Source organism: Dreissena polymorpha, chromosome 7 (genome assembly GCF_020536995.1).
Source record: "Dreissena polymorpha isolate Duluth1 chromosome 7, UMN_Dpol_1.0, whole genome shotgun sequence".
Lineage (NCBI taxonomy): Eukaryota > Metazoa > Mollusca > Bivalvia > Myida > Dreissenidae > Dreissena > Dreissena polymorpha.
In genome coordinates, this window is record NC_068361.1 from 17400323 (window position 1) to 17415986 (window position 15664).

At 32.0% G+C, this 15664-nt stretch overlaps 1 protein-coding gene across 1 annotated transcript; it reads right to left on the minus strand.

Moving 5' to 3' along the window:
* Window positions 1-1611: 1611 nt before the first annotated feature.
* On the minus strand, window positions 1612-2817 carry LOC127839491 (zinc finger MYM-type protein 2-like). Its single transcript, XM_052367885.1, has 2 exons — window positions 2612-2817; window positions 1612-1972 (listed from the first exon to the last, which is right to left on the minus strand). The coding sequence occupies exons 1-2, from the start codon at window positions 2725-2727 to the stop codon at window positions 1612-1614; spliced, it is 477 nt and encodes a 158-aa protein (XP_052223845.1). The 5' UTR covers window positions 2728-2817.
* Window positions 2818-15664: the final 12847 nt, after the last annotated feature.

Consider the following 15664-nt stretch of genomic DNA (forward strand, 5'->3'; position numbering starts at 1 on the left):
TGGCAAATTAGACCCATGTTCAAGCTTACTTAGGAAAATAATTTATTTGTCGAAAATCTTAGCTAATCAGTTGGCATTGACACTAACCTGTCATCTTAATGTTTTATATAATCAAAATTATGAAAAATGTAAATATTGGATGAGACTATAATAATAATAAACTCCATATAATTCATTAATTACTACGACCCCGTCTTTCATTATCGAGTCACCCGATTAACAAATAGTAATTAATGAGGCCATTAGATTTAATCACGTTTGCATTACACGTCTCAGTTCTCATTTTAAAAGCATTTTTACAATATTTCGCGAGAAATTTTTGAATTTTATTGTAAGCATTATTATTTGTTACCAAAAGTATAAATATATGCATACCAGGTCATCTGTAATAGAATGTTAAATTTCCATATACAATTTTCTAATATTGGTATATTTCATGTGTATAAACGCAACATATGTAGATGACAAATGGTATAATCTGTCATAAATCTTAGACTTTATATTTTTAATAGAGTTTGCATAAACACTAACCTGTATTGCAGGTGCGATGCTGCCAGCGGTCACAAACGTCACATGTAATACCATGCTGCAGCGAGCGAACGGCCTTCTTACAAAACACACACGCGTCCTCCTCCATCACAAAATCACAATGACGAACACTTATACTTACACTGTTTATTATATTTATTAACGATAAACACAAGTAACATCCAATATCATACCAAATTTCAAAGCAAATTTCTTAAACTAGTAGCCTAAGAATAACATAGACAGCACAATAATTTATGATACAAATGAACACAATAATTGCACTTTTATACGTATGTGCAATAATTGCTAAATTACCGACAAAAAACAACAACAATTGAACATAACAAACAAATACTCATCGTTTACACCTTTAATCAAACGCAATATTTAACAAACAGACCGACAATCGATTCAATTAAAAGCCGGCACAATTTAACAATTTAAACAATTACATACATTGGTAACAGTTTGTAAAACGATAATTGTTTTCAATTAATGTCATTTAATCATCCATAATCAAAAGCAATACAATGAAACAAACCGACAACACAATATATCATTTTAAACACCTTAATTCAATCATACATCCGCTTCAAATAGGTGTAATAAAATATAGGGCCGAATAAGCCTGGTCGATTTGGGGCCGAAAGAGCTTGGGGCCGAAAAAGCCTGAAATTTCGGTTTGGGCCGAAAGAGCTTGGGGCCGAAAGAGCCTGCTACCGCAAATTGCTGTTGGAAGCTGATCGGGTGGTGGGGTGTATTGACATTTTGCATCTCGGGGCAGTTGGACGTCTGAGGAAAGGAGTCACAACTGTCTGTGGTAGAGGTAGCAGTATGGGCTATACGAGATGTAGAGGCGGTAGAGCTGCTGATGTTATTTGCACGTGGAGTGTGACAGGCAAGTATGTTTGAGCATTTTTTTTGTTGCTCTTCACTGACACAAGAATAATTAATAATCGACTGCACATTTTTATGCCCAGTTATTGCCATAATATCCGTTGGTGGGACATTGTGCTCCCTCAGTTTTTGAACAAGATGTTTCCGGGTAGAGTGGTTTGTCAATCGTTTGTTCCCTTGTAATCAAGCATCATTTGCCATTGTTTTCAACATTTTCCCCATTTTGTTCATCCCAACCCTTTGTCTGATAAACCAAGTCACCTCTCCCTCACCACTATTCCCGGAAACATCTTTTCTAAAAACTTTGTTCGGTGCCAAAAAGAAAGGGTCTTCGGGTCCCGAAAAACCAGTGGGCCGCTTCTGTGCATACAGTTTATAAATTTCAACAGGGTTTCTCAAATCATTATTTCCAGTTGAAAACATCTTGGGTGTCACTCTTCGCACATCTGCCACATTTTCACCCGTTCTGGTTTTTGTCTGCCGTTCGTTATAGTCCAAATATTCTGTTCCATCAACAGCAGCTTTCAATGTAATGTCACCCCATCTGTATAATGTGAAATTAATTGTGTTAACTCTTTCAGTGCGGGAACCGAATTTTGAAGGCCTTTGAAAATAGTTTAGATCCAAATGAGACGCCACAGAACATGGCGTCTCATCTGGATCCAAACTGTTTGCTATTCCGATAGTATTCTTTGGAAAAAAATGAAGAAAATGCTTTTTTTAGAAATTGAGCAGACAACATTTTAGCAGACAACAAACATCCCAGCATGCAAAGGGTTAAAAATTAACATCAATTTGCGTGTTTGTATTTATATATTTTAAACATTTTTGAAAAAAAGACCCTAACATCTCAATATGGGAGGTTTGGTGTCAATTGGGAAAAACTAGAATAGTTTAAGTAATAAAATTTTATTTTAGTTGTGAAAAACAAATTTTTCTGGCCATTATTGCGGTTATAAATAGTAAATTCATTTTTTTAAACATATTTCTTGTTTATAAATGGCGGGTAAATTAATGAAAATGTACATGTTGCAAACAAATGCATGGCATATTTGTGCTTGAAACATTATCAAAACAAATCAACACCTGGTTTATAATGTTAATACACGTGTAACTATTTTATTTATGGCTATTTAAATGATTTTTCCATTTTTCAGATTGTGGACAACTTCAACTTTATTACCTCAGATTGTACTGCTCTTTAGTGCCTCTTAGGCCAAAGTGCAGACAGTTGTTGAGCCAAAGAGTGTTCACCAGCGCTGTTGGGCTGTGAGATCCAAGGACACCTTTCTGCCACATGACTTCAAGCTCTCCATCGGTTAGTGGTGCTGCTTCACATGGCCTGTTCCCTTTACCATTATGCAAAAAGTTTTATTGTTTGTTTGTTTCTTTTTTTTAAGGTCAACAGCAGTAAAACAGCTCTTTGTTTATTTTGAAAAAATATTTCTATTTTTTCATACCCGCACGCTAATCTTAATTTTTGGGAATTTTTCATCTGGGAATTGGGAAAATTAATCTTTTTTTATTTCGAAGGTATCTTTTATAGGTGCCTAATTAAAGAAGACGAAAAAAACATAGGTACAATACAATGAATGTTAACACATCTTAAGGGGGCTTTGTTTAAATAAATTGACACATGAATAAAGAAAAATAACATACACCTTTTGTTTTGATTTATTTAATTGTACATTATGTGCTACATGTAATGTACCCATCATCAACTGCTGCATTTTTATTATAACATAAACAATGATCATAATTGTCACAGTTGTTTATTTTTAGTTATTTAATATTTCCTCGCTCAAGGCTTAAAAAACAATAAAATCAGATGGGTCAGGGTATATTACTTTTTTTTCTTGGATTACAGTACTGTAATGCTAATTGGAAAAAATCCTGGAAGTTTGAGTGTGGGTACCCACAATTTTTTGTCTGGACATTTATGGCATTATGGATTACCTGTTTCTTTAAGCTTTTTTTCTTGGCATTATAGGTCTGTCTTGTCAGAGAAAATTGGGGCCCACTTCCAGCCATTATCGAGTATGGAAAACGATGCCTCTTCAGTTTTCTGTCAAGACTGCCAAGGATGCCTCGAATACTAGTGGGCTCATACTCGGTGCAATTGGATTTTTGAAGTGATAATATGAAGGTGGAAATGTAGTCTTCAAGAACATCAACTTCAATATGGTGCATTTCTCTGTATTCGCCACGCGATGCAAGGAAACGTTTGAACTTGTTGGTGTCGTTCAAAGTTTTTTTGGCCGTGTTTTTATTTTCTTCATTTTTGATGAATTGTTGAACATCAGAAACATTTATGTCTTTAAATTCATTTTGAACCAAGGGGCTTTTAAGACTGGAATTTGGAGTTTCATTTGTTTCAAAACTTTGATCATTAATTAAAGGTTGGCCACTTGCTAAGTTATTGAGCATGGGATCTGCACAAGGTGTAAACTTATCAACAATTTCAGCTGCATCAAAACCAAATTCGTTTTTAAACTGTTTATAAGTCATTTCAACTGGTTTAACTTGTTCTTCATTTAATCATCCCAAACAATATTGAAACCATATGTGTTTTCAGACATTTTACTTACAAATCTTGTTTATTTCAATGTTTATTCTTATTTATTTTTTTTTCAATAAATTTTGAAGCAGACAACTTTTTACTACAAACTTAGCAGGGCCGTACAAAATGTATTTTTTTATATAAATAAAAAATAACAAAACAAAAATCGTGTAATTTTATATTTTATTTCAACATTTCTTTTGATGAATATGTCATACATATTTTTTTTCTGCAAAATATGCACATTTTCTTCGAATGGGTGACCTTAAAAGTCGATCAATGAACCAAACAATATCGACCTAATTTTAGCGCATATCGCATGACGTCATTTGAAAAGTAGTCCGTGCACGCGACAGGTATATTCCACAGTGTTGAAGACAGACAAGTATATTCCACAACGTGTTATACCGTCAATGTCGCGGTGAAAATGGGATAAAATTGTATTTTAACTATAAGGAAAGTGATGTGAACGTAATTTTGACTGCAATTGCATCAACTCATTTCAAATTTATTGTTCCAAAAAAGGGACATAAACAGGTTGCTTCAAAGTGGCATGTAAGTATTAGTGGAATATTAAGCTTTGTTTCAAAGTTATTGTGAAGTTTTTTTTATTATGGATGAAATGCGCATTGCACGGGCACCGAGCAATCGATATGTTTATCTTGCCTATTCCTATGGGATGTAGTAACCGCAATGAATCATTGGTATAAATATACCTTTACTTCCGAACAGAAGTAGCACGATTTTCACGCACGACCATCCCGTGCGCAATAGATATCTTGAGTTAATTAAAACATTAAAACAACACTAGTGTTCGTCCACATATCATTGACAGATATAGGCAATTGTTCATAAGAATAATTACCTGATAATATGCTAAAGCGAAATGTGCATAGAAAAAGATTACCTAATAGAAGCACATGCTTATGTTAGATGTATATTTAAACGGCACGTGTCGGATGAATATAACCACGATTGTGATTGCAAAAATACAAAATTGTGTATGCTTTCAAGAATTATCCATTATACTGTCTCCTATGTTTTTTGTCACTGAACAATATTCATTTGCTTTAAAGTGTATGCTGTATTTAAAGTTGAACATAAACAATGTGTCATTACTGAGAATTTCGTAATAACACTAATGTTAAATTACACCTTCACACCTAGATTTTTCTCATTTGATGTGTTACCTCGAAAGAAATGTAGAGCTTGCATCGATTTATTTGTAACACTTACCATTGGCATATATTTGCATGACCGTTTTAGGAGATTTGTTAATGATGGATGATAATATGTATATACATAATATGCACACTAAGTTTAATCTGTTTACATTATTACATTGCAAAATATCTGCTTTATTTATATACATACGTAATAAGGTATTGGATTGATAATTATTTTTGCTGTTGTTTTTTCTTTTGTTTTCTGATATCATGCTGAATTTACAAGCTGGACATGCGTTAGTCTAAACAATAAACAAGTGCAGATGCATCGCCATATCATTCCACTAGCAATCATTAATTGAAGATCTTTATTTGAGTTATGCTCTATGCAAACGGGGCTTAATGCATGTGCGTACAGTTTCGTCCCAACTGTGCTATTCGCATAGGCGTATCAGGGACGACACTTCCCGCTTTTATGCAATTTTTCGTTTAAAGAAGTCTAAACAAAAATCCAGTCAAGGCGGAACGCCCCTGAATAGCTTGTCCGATGTGCAGAGTCTTATCTGGGACGTCACTTTACGCACATGCATTAAGCACCTTGTTCCTAGAGTGCTGCTCATTTCTATATATTGTTGTCCCTAAACGATGCTAATGCAAAAATGTTTTCCATGTTAACATGAGCTGGCAATACGTGTTTAATTCGGAAATAAAAACTCCAAATTATTTAAATACCCGCCATGCTAAGCTGATGTTCGGGACTTCTTTTTGTGTTGATAATGGATAGTTTTACAATTAATGAGTGCTCTTCCTGCATTTTGATTAGCGAGTACTGTTTTAACACCGAGTTTACTTTGTCCGCAAAGCACCAACTTGCCCTATTTCACTCCGGCCCCGGGGATTTCACGAAGATTAATTTTTTGCGGTTTTTGCGGTTTTCACTTCGAGTCTGTACTTTGGAAACCTGTGATGAAGGTTGTTGGATCAAGATATACTTTAAGACAAACGTGTTTTCTCCCTTTTTAAATACTTGCTAGCCCGGTGCTACGTCTGATGTGATCGAAGATATGCTGTTTGGTTATTTTTATTCAGTTAAATTTCATTTACCGAAAACGAACCGGCGTTTTTTGGATTAACTTTGGAATATGTAAAATAGTTTGTCTATATATTTATAAAAATTTAACACGTATATAGTGAATTAATTGTGCTATAATGTGTATATTTCGTCTGGATTGAGGTCAGTGTTATTTTCAAAATATATCATAAAACATTAACAATAATGCTAATATGGTTATGATATCTAAGTCGAACAATTCAAACTTGGGTTGCATAATAATTCGAATATTTAAATGTAAAAAATACACAACTAAAAATGCGAATATCTTGCTCAACAAAAAGTTTTTGTTTTGTTAAAGAAAAACGCACACAAACACCATAGTCCTAGATTTAATTGTTCAATATCGTCTTGAACGTATTGCGTGTATGGAATAAAATGTGTTCAATATTTTAGCAGCCTGCAATCAAAATATGAATACAACGTAGGATGGCATATATTTATTGGGTAATAAGTAAATCAGTTCTCATTCATTAAGTGTATTAAAATGAAGCTGTCCTAAAACATGGTATCGTAATCTACGTGATTCTTTTTTGCATCAATGTCAATGATCTACAAACTTCAAAGTTGATTCACATAATTTGTGAAAGTGATGTCGTTTCGAGACCAGACTGTATCAAGTTTATAATAATAGTAATACAGTCTCAATAATGACTTCTTAGAAATGAAAATAATTGATGAACTTGAACTACTTACAATTGGTTATATTGGCAGTACACATGTTATCAATCGAGGCTAGATTCTATGATAATAATGATTTTTTTTTACAAAAAGTGAACAACAAAGTATATAATTCATAGACACATTATATCCTCTTTATTTATATATTTTTAAAATTGTGAGTAATTTTGACAACAGTAACATTAACAGTGATATTACAGCACTTAACTGATGTCCAGCATAATTAAACCGGACGTCGTGCTATCAATGCTTCTACGTCACGTGCCTAGCCTCAACTGACCCTGATCATGATATACCGTTAACTGAATTCACAGATTATTTTTCGAGGATTAGCTCGGATAATGTTGGTGCATCGAATTTAGAAGCGGAAAGTTTTAATTTGTGTAATGATTTTAATCTTCCTAATAATGTATATCCTGAACTAGATGAACCGATAACGGTGCATGAAATAACAACTGCTGTAAAATCACTTAAGCGATTTAAAGCTTATGGGAGTGACAACCTTTTAAATGAATATTTTATAGAATCTATTGACATTCTGTCATCTTATCTATGTGATTTATTTAACAATATACTAAATTCCGGTTATTTCCCGGACCAGTGGACGGAAGGTATTATTATCCCCCTTCATAAAAAAGGTTCCAAATCCGATGTTAATAATTATAGAGGAATTACGTTAGTGAGCTGTTTGTCAAAATTATTCACTACTGTTATAAATAAACGCGTTGAAAATATCTGTACAAAACATAACATCATTTCGGACGCCCAATTCGGATTTCGAAAAGGACGATCTACTACTGACGCAATATTTATTTTATTTTCTTTGATAAATCATTATTTATTTGAAAACAAACGTTTGTATGTTATTTTTGTCGATATGATGAAATGCTTTGATACTATTTATAGAAATGCTTTATGGTTAAAAATGTTTAAATGTGGTATTCAAGGCAAAATATAAAGAATTGTGAGAGATATGTACCAAAAAGTTAAGTCATGTGTAAAATCATTATCTTCATTTTCGGATTACTTTAGCTATGCTGTTGGCTTACGTCAAGGAGAAGTTATGTCGCCTTTGTTATTTTCTATCTTTGTAGAAGATCTTGAGTTGTTTTTGCAAAATAATATTGATTCAGGTTTGCAACTAGATGACATTGTTTTAATTTTATTACTTTGTGCAGACGACATGGCCATTGTGGGTAAATCACCAGAAGAAATTCAGAACCATTTAGATAATTTATATACTTATTGTAATACATGGGGACTGAAAGTTAATATTGATAAGACAAAGATAATGGTTTTTCGAAAAAGAGGCGGATTATTGCCAAATGAAAAGTGGACATACAATGGCCATGCTATAGAAACTGTAAATGATTTTAATTATTTAGGTGTTGTATTTAATTATACAGGGAGTTTTAATTTAAATCAAGAACATTTAGTTGGTAAAGCTCTTAAAGCATTGAATACATTGTTTTGCAAATGTCAAGAATTTGATTTAAAGCCAAAAATTCTTTGTCAGTTATTTGATGCATTCGTAGGGTCTATTTTAGGTTATTCATCAGAAGTTTGGGGTTTTACGAAATCTAAGGAATTGGAAAGGATACATTTGAAGCTCTGTAAAAGGCTTTTAAGAGTTAAAACTAATACATGTAATGCATGTGTTTATGATGAGTTAGGAATATATCCTCTTTTTATACATAGATACATGCGAATCGTACAATATTGGTTTAAAATAGCAGCCTCTGATAACATAATTATTAAAACTGTATACAATATTGGAGTTTCAGATTACGCCAAAGGCTGTCGAAATTGGATTTATAACATCAAGAAATTATTGGATGATTACGGATTAAGTTATGTCTTCAATAGTGTCCATGATATTGATTTTAATTTTTTTAAACCCATTATAAAGTCCATTATAAATTATAGATTCATATAAACAAAATTGGCACCGTACACTAGAAGATAGTTCAATGTTAGACATCTATAGAACATTTAAGTCAAATCTCGAATATGAGATTTACCTAGACTTAGTTCCGAAACATTTAAGGTTTTATTTATGCCGATTAAGATTATCTGTACACCCCCTTCGTATACAGACTGGTAGATATAATGGAAACACTATTGCTAGGCAAGAAAGATATTGTCTTTGTTGTAATACCACGGATATTGAGGACGAATTTCATTTTGTATGTATTTGTTCAACATTTGTTGATTTAAGAAAGAAATACATAAAACAATATTTCTATAATAATCCATCTGTTATTAAGTATGTACAATTGCTACAATCAACTAATAGGTCTGATTTAATAAAACTATGTTTGTTTGTTAAGGAATCATTGAGTATCAGATTGAATTTGTTAAATCCTATAACATAATTTTCTTATTGTTCATCCTCTGTACGTCTGTATATATTTGTTTTGTAAATAATCATTTTTGTTGACACTTGTTTTCTGCGCATATACATGTTGACATATATCAATTCTAACCACCTGTGATGTTGACGATGTACATTGTGCAAGTCAAATAAAATGTCTGTCTGTCTGTCTGTCTGTCTGTCTGTCTGTCTGTCCTGATCAGTTTGCACCAATTATAGCCTTGTTAGCGCCGACCGGTGTGTCTTTTTGATTAATGCGTCCCCGAACACCGACAGGTTGTTGACCCAGTTTCTGGCAAGGTGCTCTCTTCGCTTTCACCACTGTCTGTCGTGGAAAAATCGTTCTCGGGAATGTTCTGCATTTTCGATTTCCGGCGAGGTTAAAGATCTTAAATAAATGAAGGATAAAATGTTCAGTGTACACTGTAAAAAGAGTTATACATATGTCAAATGATTTTTAATTCAAGTTTGCAAAAATACTTAATAAAATAATAAGCAGTGAAGAACCTGTCAACGCTGTTATTGTTACGAAAGTACATACTTAAAGAACGATTCGAAGAAACTTCGGAATAAAATTTAGTTCTTATGGATTGAGATAGTTGACTGCATTACTTTTATTGTATTTCAACGATGCACGTGGAAATATTATCATTGCATGAACACATTTATCAGGTCGCAGTGGCGTAGTGGATTAAGTGACCGCTTTTTTATATTCAATATCATACATACAATGTAAACATGTATATGATCATACAACATAGTGATTGTACAAAGCAATATAGTTCAGACATGTTATACAAGATATGCTAATATATATATATTTTTTTAGAGAGAAAAGAAAAGAACAACAAAGGAATAGTTATGAAAAATGATGAGTTGTATAAAGTCGGAAGAAAGGATACTGGACTTGTGTGTTTTGTTGTGTATTTCCAATGATCTTGTCAGATTGAAAAATAAGAATAAACAAAATAAACAAAACTTTTTTAGAGAGATAAACTAACATTAGAGTGAAATGTATATATGTGGACAAAACATTATGAGAATTTAATCCGATTCCATTTTTGTTCAAAGATTTGTAATGTGTCATTACTGAGGGCTATTTCGTTCTCAATCTGGATTTTTAGCTTAAGACTATGGACAAAACAATTAAAATTTGGTACTTGTTTTTTGTACTTCATGTTTAAGATAAAATATTTCATCAATATAACCATAAAATTCACAATATTATTACAGTCTATTGATTTCAATGAGTTAATTCCGAAACTTACATTTAAGAAAGATAGTTTAACGTTTAGTTGATGTTGTTCAAGAAAAGATATTAATTGATTCCAGATAGGCTGGATGTGTTTGCACTCCCAAAAAAGATGTTCTATAGTTTCAATGTTTTCACTGCAGAAGTCACACAGATTTGAGTTAGATAATTTGCATTTAAAGAGATATTTATTTGTAGCTATAATTCTATGGATGTTTTTATATTGAAAATTTCTGTGTGCTTTCAATAGTTGCTTTATATGGCATGGTAAATATGTGTTTCCAATTAAGTTCATTTTCTCCAAAAAGGACTTGCCATTTATTTTGGATTTTGGAGTTTTCTGTAGGGTTTTTAATTTGTAGTGTGTAGAATATTTTATTTGTTTTGTTTTTTCTTCCAGGTATGTTTTCTACAAATGTTGTTTGAGTACATGGTGTATTATTTGTATTGGTTTCAGATTTCATATGTATGGGTATGCTTTTGATTAGTGTGTAGTACTTCAGAAAATTATTTGAAGGTATTCCGTATATGTAGCATATATCATCAAAAGAGTAGAAATCCTTAATTCTGTAGTCATATGATTGGTTGACATATTTAATGCTTCGATCAAACCAGTCTTTATAGAAAAACGTCTTATTGTTTGAAGTTATGTCTTTATTGTTCCATAAAAATGTTTTACTGCTGGTTTGGGTTTCTAAGTTATGAGTGACATTACTCCACGCTGATAGAACATCAGACAGAAATATGTTTTCGTTTGCAATTTCATTTAAGATAGTATTGCTGATGTTACATTCAAAAAGTAAGGAGTCACCATATTTGTTTAGGATTTTCTGGTAGAATAATTTCCATTTACTCGTATTGGTATTATCTAGGTATCGTTTAACCCAGCTGCATTTGATTGCATTCAAGAATGCGTCAATGTTCGTTAATTGGATACCTCCATTTTCTACAGATTGAATTAACTGAGTTCTTTTTATTTTATCAGGCTTACCGTCCCATATGAAATTAGATATTGCTGATTTTATATCGTTAATAACATCATTTGGTGGATTTGGGAGAACTGTTAATACATATATTAATTTAGGAAGTGCAAACGTTTTCAATACTGTGTTTTTTCCTATTAGTGTAAGTTTACGATGATGCCATGATTTTAAGCAGTTTTTAAAATTCTGTAATTAAGGTAGTATGTTTTTAAGGACTGTTTCCTTTCCATTATTTGTGAATGTAATTCCTAACGTTGTGGCTTCATCGGATGTCCAATTAAATTTCATTTCTTTTTTATATTGAACATTACTTTGTTTTAATTTACCTACTCGTAGCACAGTACATTTACTTTTGTTTAGTTTAAGACCCGATGTCATTCCGTAAAGGGTTAGCGACTCTTTTAGGTTATGGAAAGAATCGTAATGGTTATTTAAAAAATAAGTGGCATCGTCAGCAAATAGGGATTGTTTGATTTCTTTGTCAGGTTTTAGTGATATGCCTTTTATGTGTTTATTTGATTGGATGTGATGTGCTAGATACTCGATGCAAATAATAAATAGCGATGATGAGAGTGGACATCCTTGTCGAACCCTTCGTTCGATGTTAAAACTGTTTGAAAAGAAGCCATTGTTGATGATTATACTGTTAATATCGGTATAGAATAGTTTGACCCATTGAATGAGACTTTCAACAAAGTTCATATTTTCTAAGCAAGAGAACATAAATGAATGATCAAGCGAATCGAATGCCTTTTCAAAGTCTGCAAAGAATATTAGACCAGGATTATTTGAATTGTTGAAATAGTTTATGCACTCTTGGATAAGACGAACGTTTTCACCAATGTAACGTCCTTTTATGAAACCAGATTGAGATTTTGAAATGATTGATGGTAATATTCTTTCTATTCTGTTTGCTATACTTTTAGTTGCAATTTTATAATCATTGTTTAGTAAACTAATCGGGCGCCAGTTTGATAAGGATTCTAAGTTTTTTCCAGGTTTTGGAATAAGTGATATAATACCTTGTTTTTGTAGCGTAGTTAAGTTTTCGTTGTTAAATGAATAGTTAAGTGAATTAATTAGATGTGGTTTTATATCATTCCAGAATATATTATAAAATTCGATTGTGATGCCATCAGATCCTGGGCTTTTGTTATTTTGCATTTCTTTTAGGGCTAATCCACATTCATATTCATTAAGCAATCCGTCGCACAGTTGTTTTTCTTCCTGGTTTAAAGCATGATGTGTATTTTTAAAAAGTGTTATTTTCAACATTTTTTCGTTTATAGAGGGTTTCGAAAAATAAACGTTGTTCTTCTAGTATTTGAGTTCTGTTTGTTATATCTTCGCCATTGACTACTAATTTGTGTACAGTTTTTTGTTCACTTCTACGTTTTTCAATGTTTGCGAAATATTTTGTACTTTTTTCATTGTGTTCAACATGCTGTGCACGCGCTCTTAGTATTATTCCATTGAGAAGTGTATGATAGATTCCAACTAATATTTGTTTTTTAATGTTATTTCATTTTCAATGTCGGTGGTATCATTTGTGTTTGTTTGATGCAATTGTTTTTCAAGTGTTTCAATGGTTTTGATGGTTTCAGTTTCCAGTTTGTGTGTTTCTTTTTGTTTAAATGATGTGTATCTAATTGTTGTGTTACGTATATTTCCTTTAATTACTTCCCATAAGGTGTTTGGGTTTGCATCTTTATTATTTTGAAATGTATTTAATATTTCCTGTTTTATTTGTGTTTGATATTGTGTATCTTATAAGATGCTGTTGGTAATTTTAAAGTATCCTGGGCCTCTTTCAGGTTGTATATTGTGCAGTTTAAGTTCAACTAGAGAGTGGTCAGTCATAAATCCTGGTTTTATTTTACATGTGTCAGTAATGTTGCAAAGAGATTCAGATATTAAAAAATAGTCTAATCTACAAAATATTGTTGGTTTTCTGTTTGAGTGCCAGGTGAATTTGCTTTCGTTTGGGTATACTGTACGCCAGATATCTATCATTTTGTAGTTTTCAATTATGTTATTTAAAATGTTTCTATTTTTAGTGTGAGTATACAGGTTTCCATTCTTGTTATCTATTAATGGGTTCAGGACAGTATTGAAATCACCACCGATTATAATATTTTTATCTTGGTTATTAATTATAAAGGATTGTAATGTTTCGTAAAACGTGGAATCGTCTATGTTAGGGCCGTAGACGTTGATTAATGTTATTTGTGTTTCGTGTATTTTGATATCTATACTTGCTTGTCTGCCGATTATTATTTCATTTAAGTTATCGACTGTGATCCCAATATTATTTTTTATCAGAAAGGCAATGCCTTGTTTATTAGTATGATGTCCACTGAGATAGATTCTCCGTCCCATTCGTCTTTTAAGGTTTGTGCTAAAGATTGTGTCAAGTGACTTTCTTGTAATAGGCATATACTATTTTTTTTTCGTCTAACCTTTTAAAGATTTTTATGCGTTTGTCTTTATTTTGTAGCCCTTTCACATTCAAAGTGCATAATTTAATCATTTAAAAAGTAGAAGGGTGATGTTAATGATAATTTGTGTGTGCTTGTCCAGTTAGTTTCCATTTTAAAACATGTCCAGTCGGTTTCTATTATAATATATAGGTAAATTAACTTTTTACATGATTTGGTATTCGATGCAAAAGTGTTGTGTATGTACAAATATAGTAAACATTTCATCATGACATATACAGTGGAATAAATGCAAAGAAAGAAATAAAAAAAAAGAAATGAGAAAAAAGGGGCAAAAACACGTATTTGTACTTGTTTTTTCCATGAAGTTTTCATAGAAAAGAAGACAAAAACAGTTTACCAAAAAGGTAGAATTCGAGATATTTGCTAAATAGAATTTGATAAGTTATAACTTTGCTTTGCGATTTATTGAGAGACTTAACACAAAAACATCAATATATTTAAATGCTTATGAACTTTTGGAAAAGTATGAAGTGGCATATTTCTTCCACATAATCTGTTTACTTTTATTTTGAAGATTTCATGATAATTATTTTGAAGAAGGTTCCATAGTGGAACAGTTCCCGTTTAATGACCTAGTACGTAAAAAGGCAAATTAATCGCCAAAGCAGAAAAGCACATTATCCCGCTTTGCAAAAATACACAAATAAATGAGTGATACATAAAACATTACAGTTTCACAAAATAATAGGGGAAAAAAAACATTATCCCGCTTTGCAAAAATACACAAATAAATGAGTGATTTCATGATAATTATTTTGAAGAAGGTTCCATAGTGGAACAGTTCCCGTTTAATGACCTAGTACGTAAAAAGGCAAATTAATCGCCAAGCAGAAAAGCACATTATCCCGCTTTGCAAAAATACACAAATAAATGAGTGATACAAAAAACATTACAGTTTCACAAAAGAATAGGGGGAAAAACATTATCCCGCTTTGCAAAATTAAACAAATAAATGAGTGATACAAAAAGATTACAGGTTCACAAAAGAATAGGGAAAAAACCATCTCGAGCGCGCACAACGCGATTGTCTGCTGATATTGCATGTAAAAAAAAGTATAAACTCGCACACATATATGTAAACAGCTCGAGTGCGCACAACGCGACTGTCTGCTGATATTGCATGTAAAAAAATAATGTATAAACTCGCACACACACATGTATACACCCAATGCACACATTATCTTGTTGATACATACATTTACATTTCGACAAATGTTTATATATATAGACATACATACATATATACATACATATATACATGTAAATATACATTGCATGTAAAAAACAACAACACTATAAGCTCACACACACATATGTATACACACATGCAAACACAACCTTGCTGATACATACATTTACATTTCGACAAACGTTTATATATATAGGCATACATACATGTATATATACTTATGGTATGTTAAGTTTTGTTTTCATATATGAAACGAACATTTTAAGCTAATAAATTAAATTGCATGCTGTCCTATTTTACTTGTTGTTTCATGCAATCATACACGTGCTATTTAATACACATACAACCTCTTGTGCGTTCATGCATAAAAAGCATCGACATACACGCATGCGTTATCAATTTTATTTATGTATTTCTAT

Excerpts from the sequence above, each read along its gene's own strand:
- LOC127839491 (XM_052367885.1), bottom strand. The coding sequence starts at position 2,727 with ATGTGGCAGAAAGGTGTCCTTGGATCTCACAGCCCAACAGCGCTGGTG. Across the intron at positions 1,973-2,611 it reads AAAGAGCAGTACAATCTGAG|ATGGGGTGACATTACATTGA; the intron begins GTAATAAAGTTG and ends CACATTATACAG.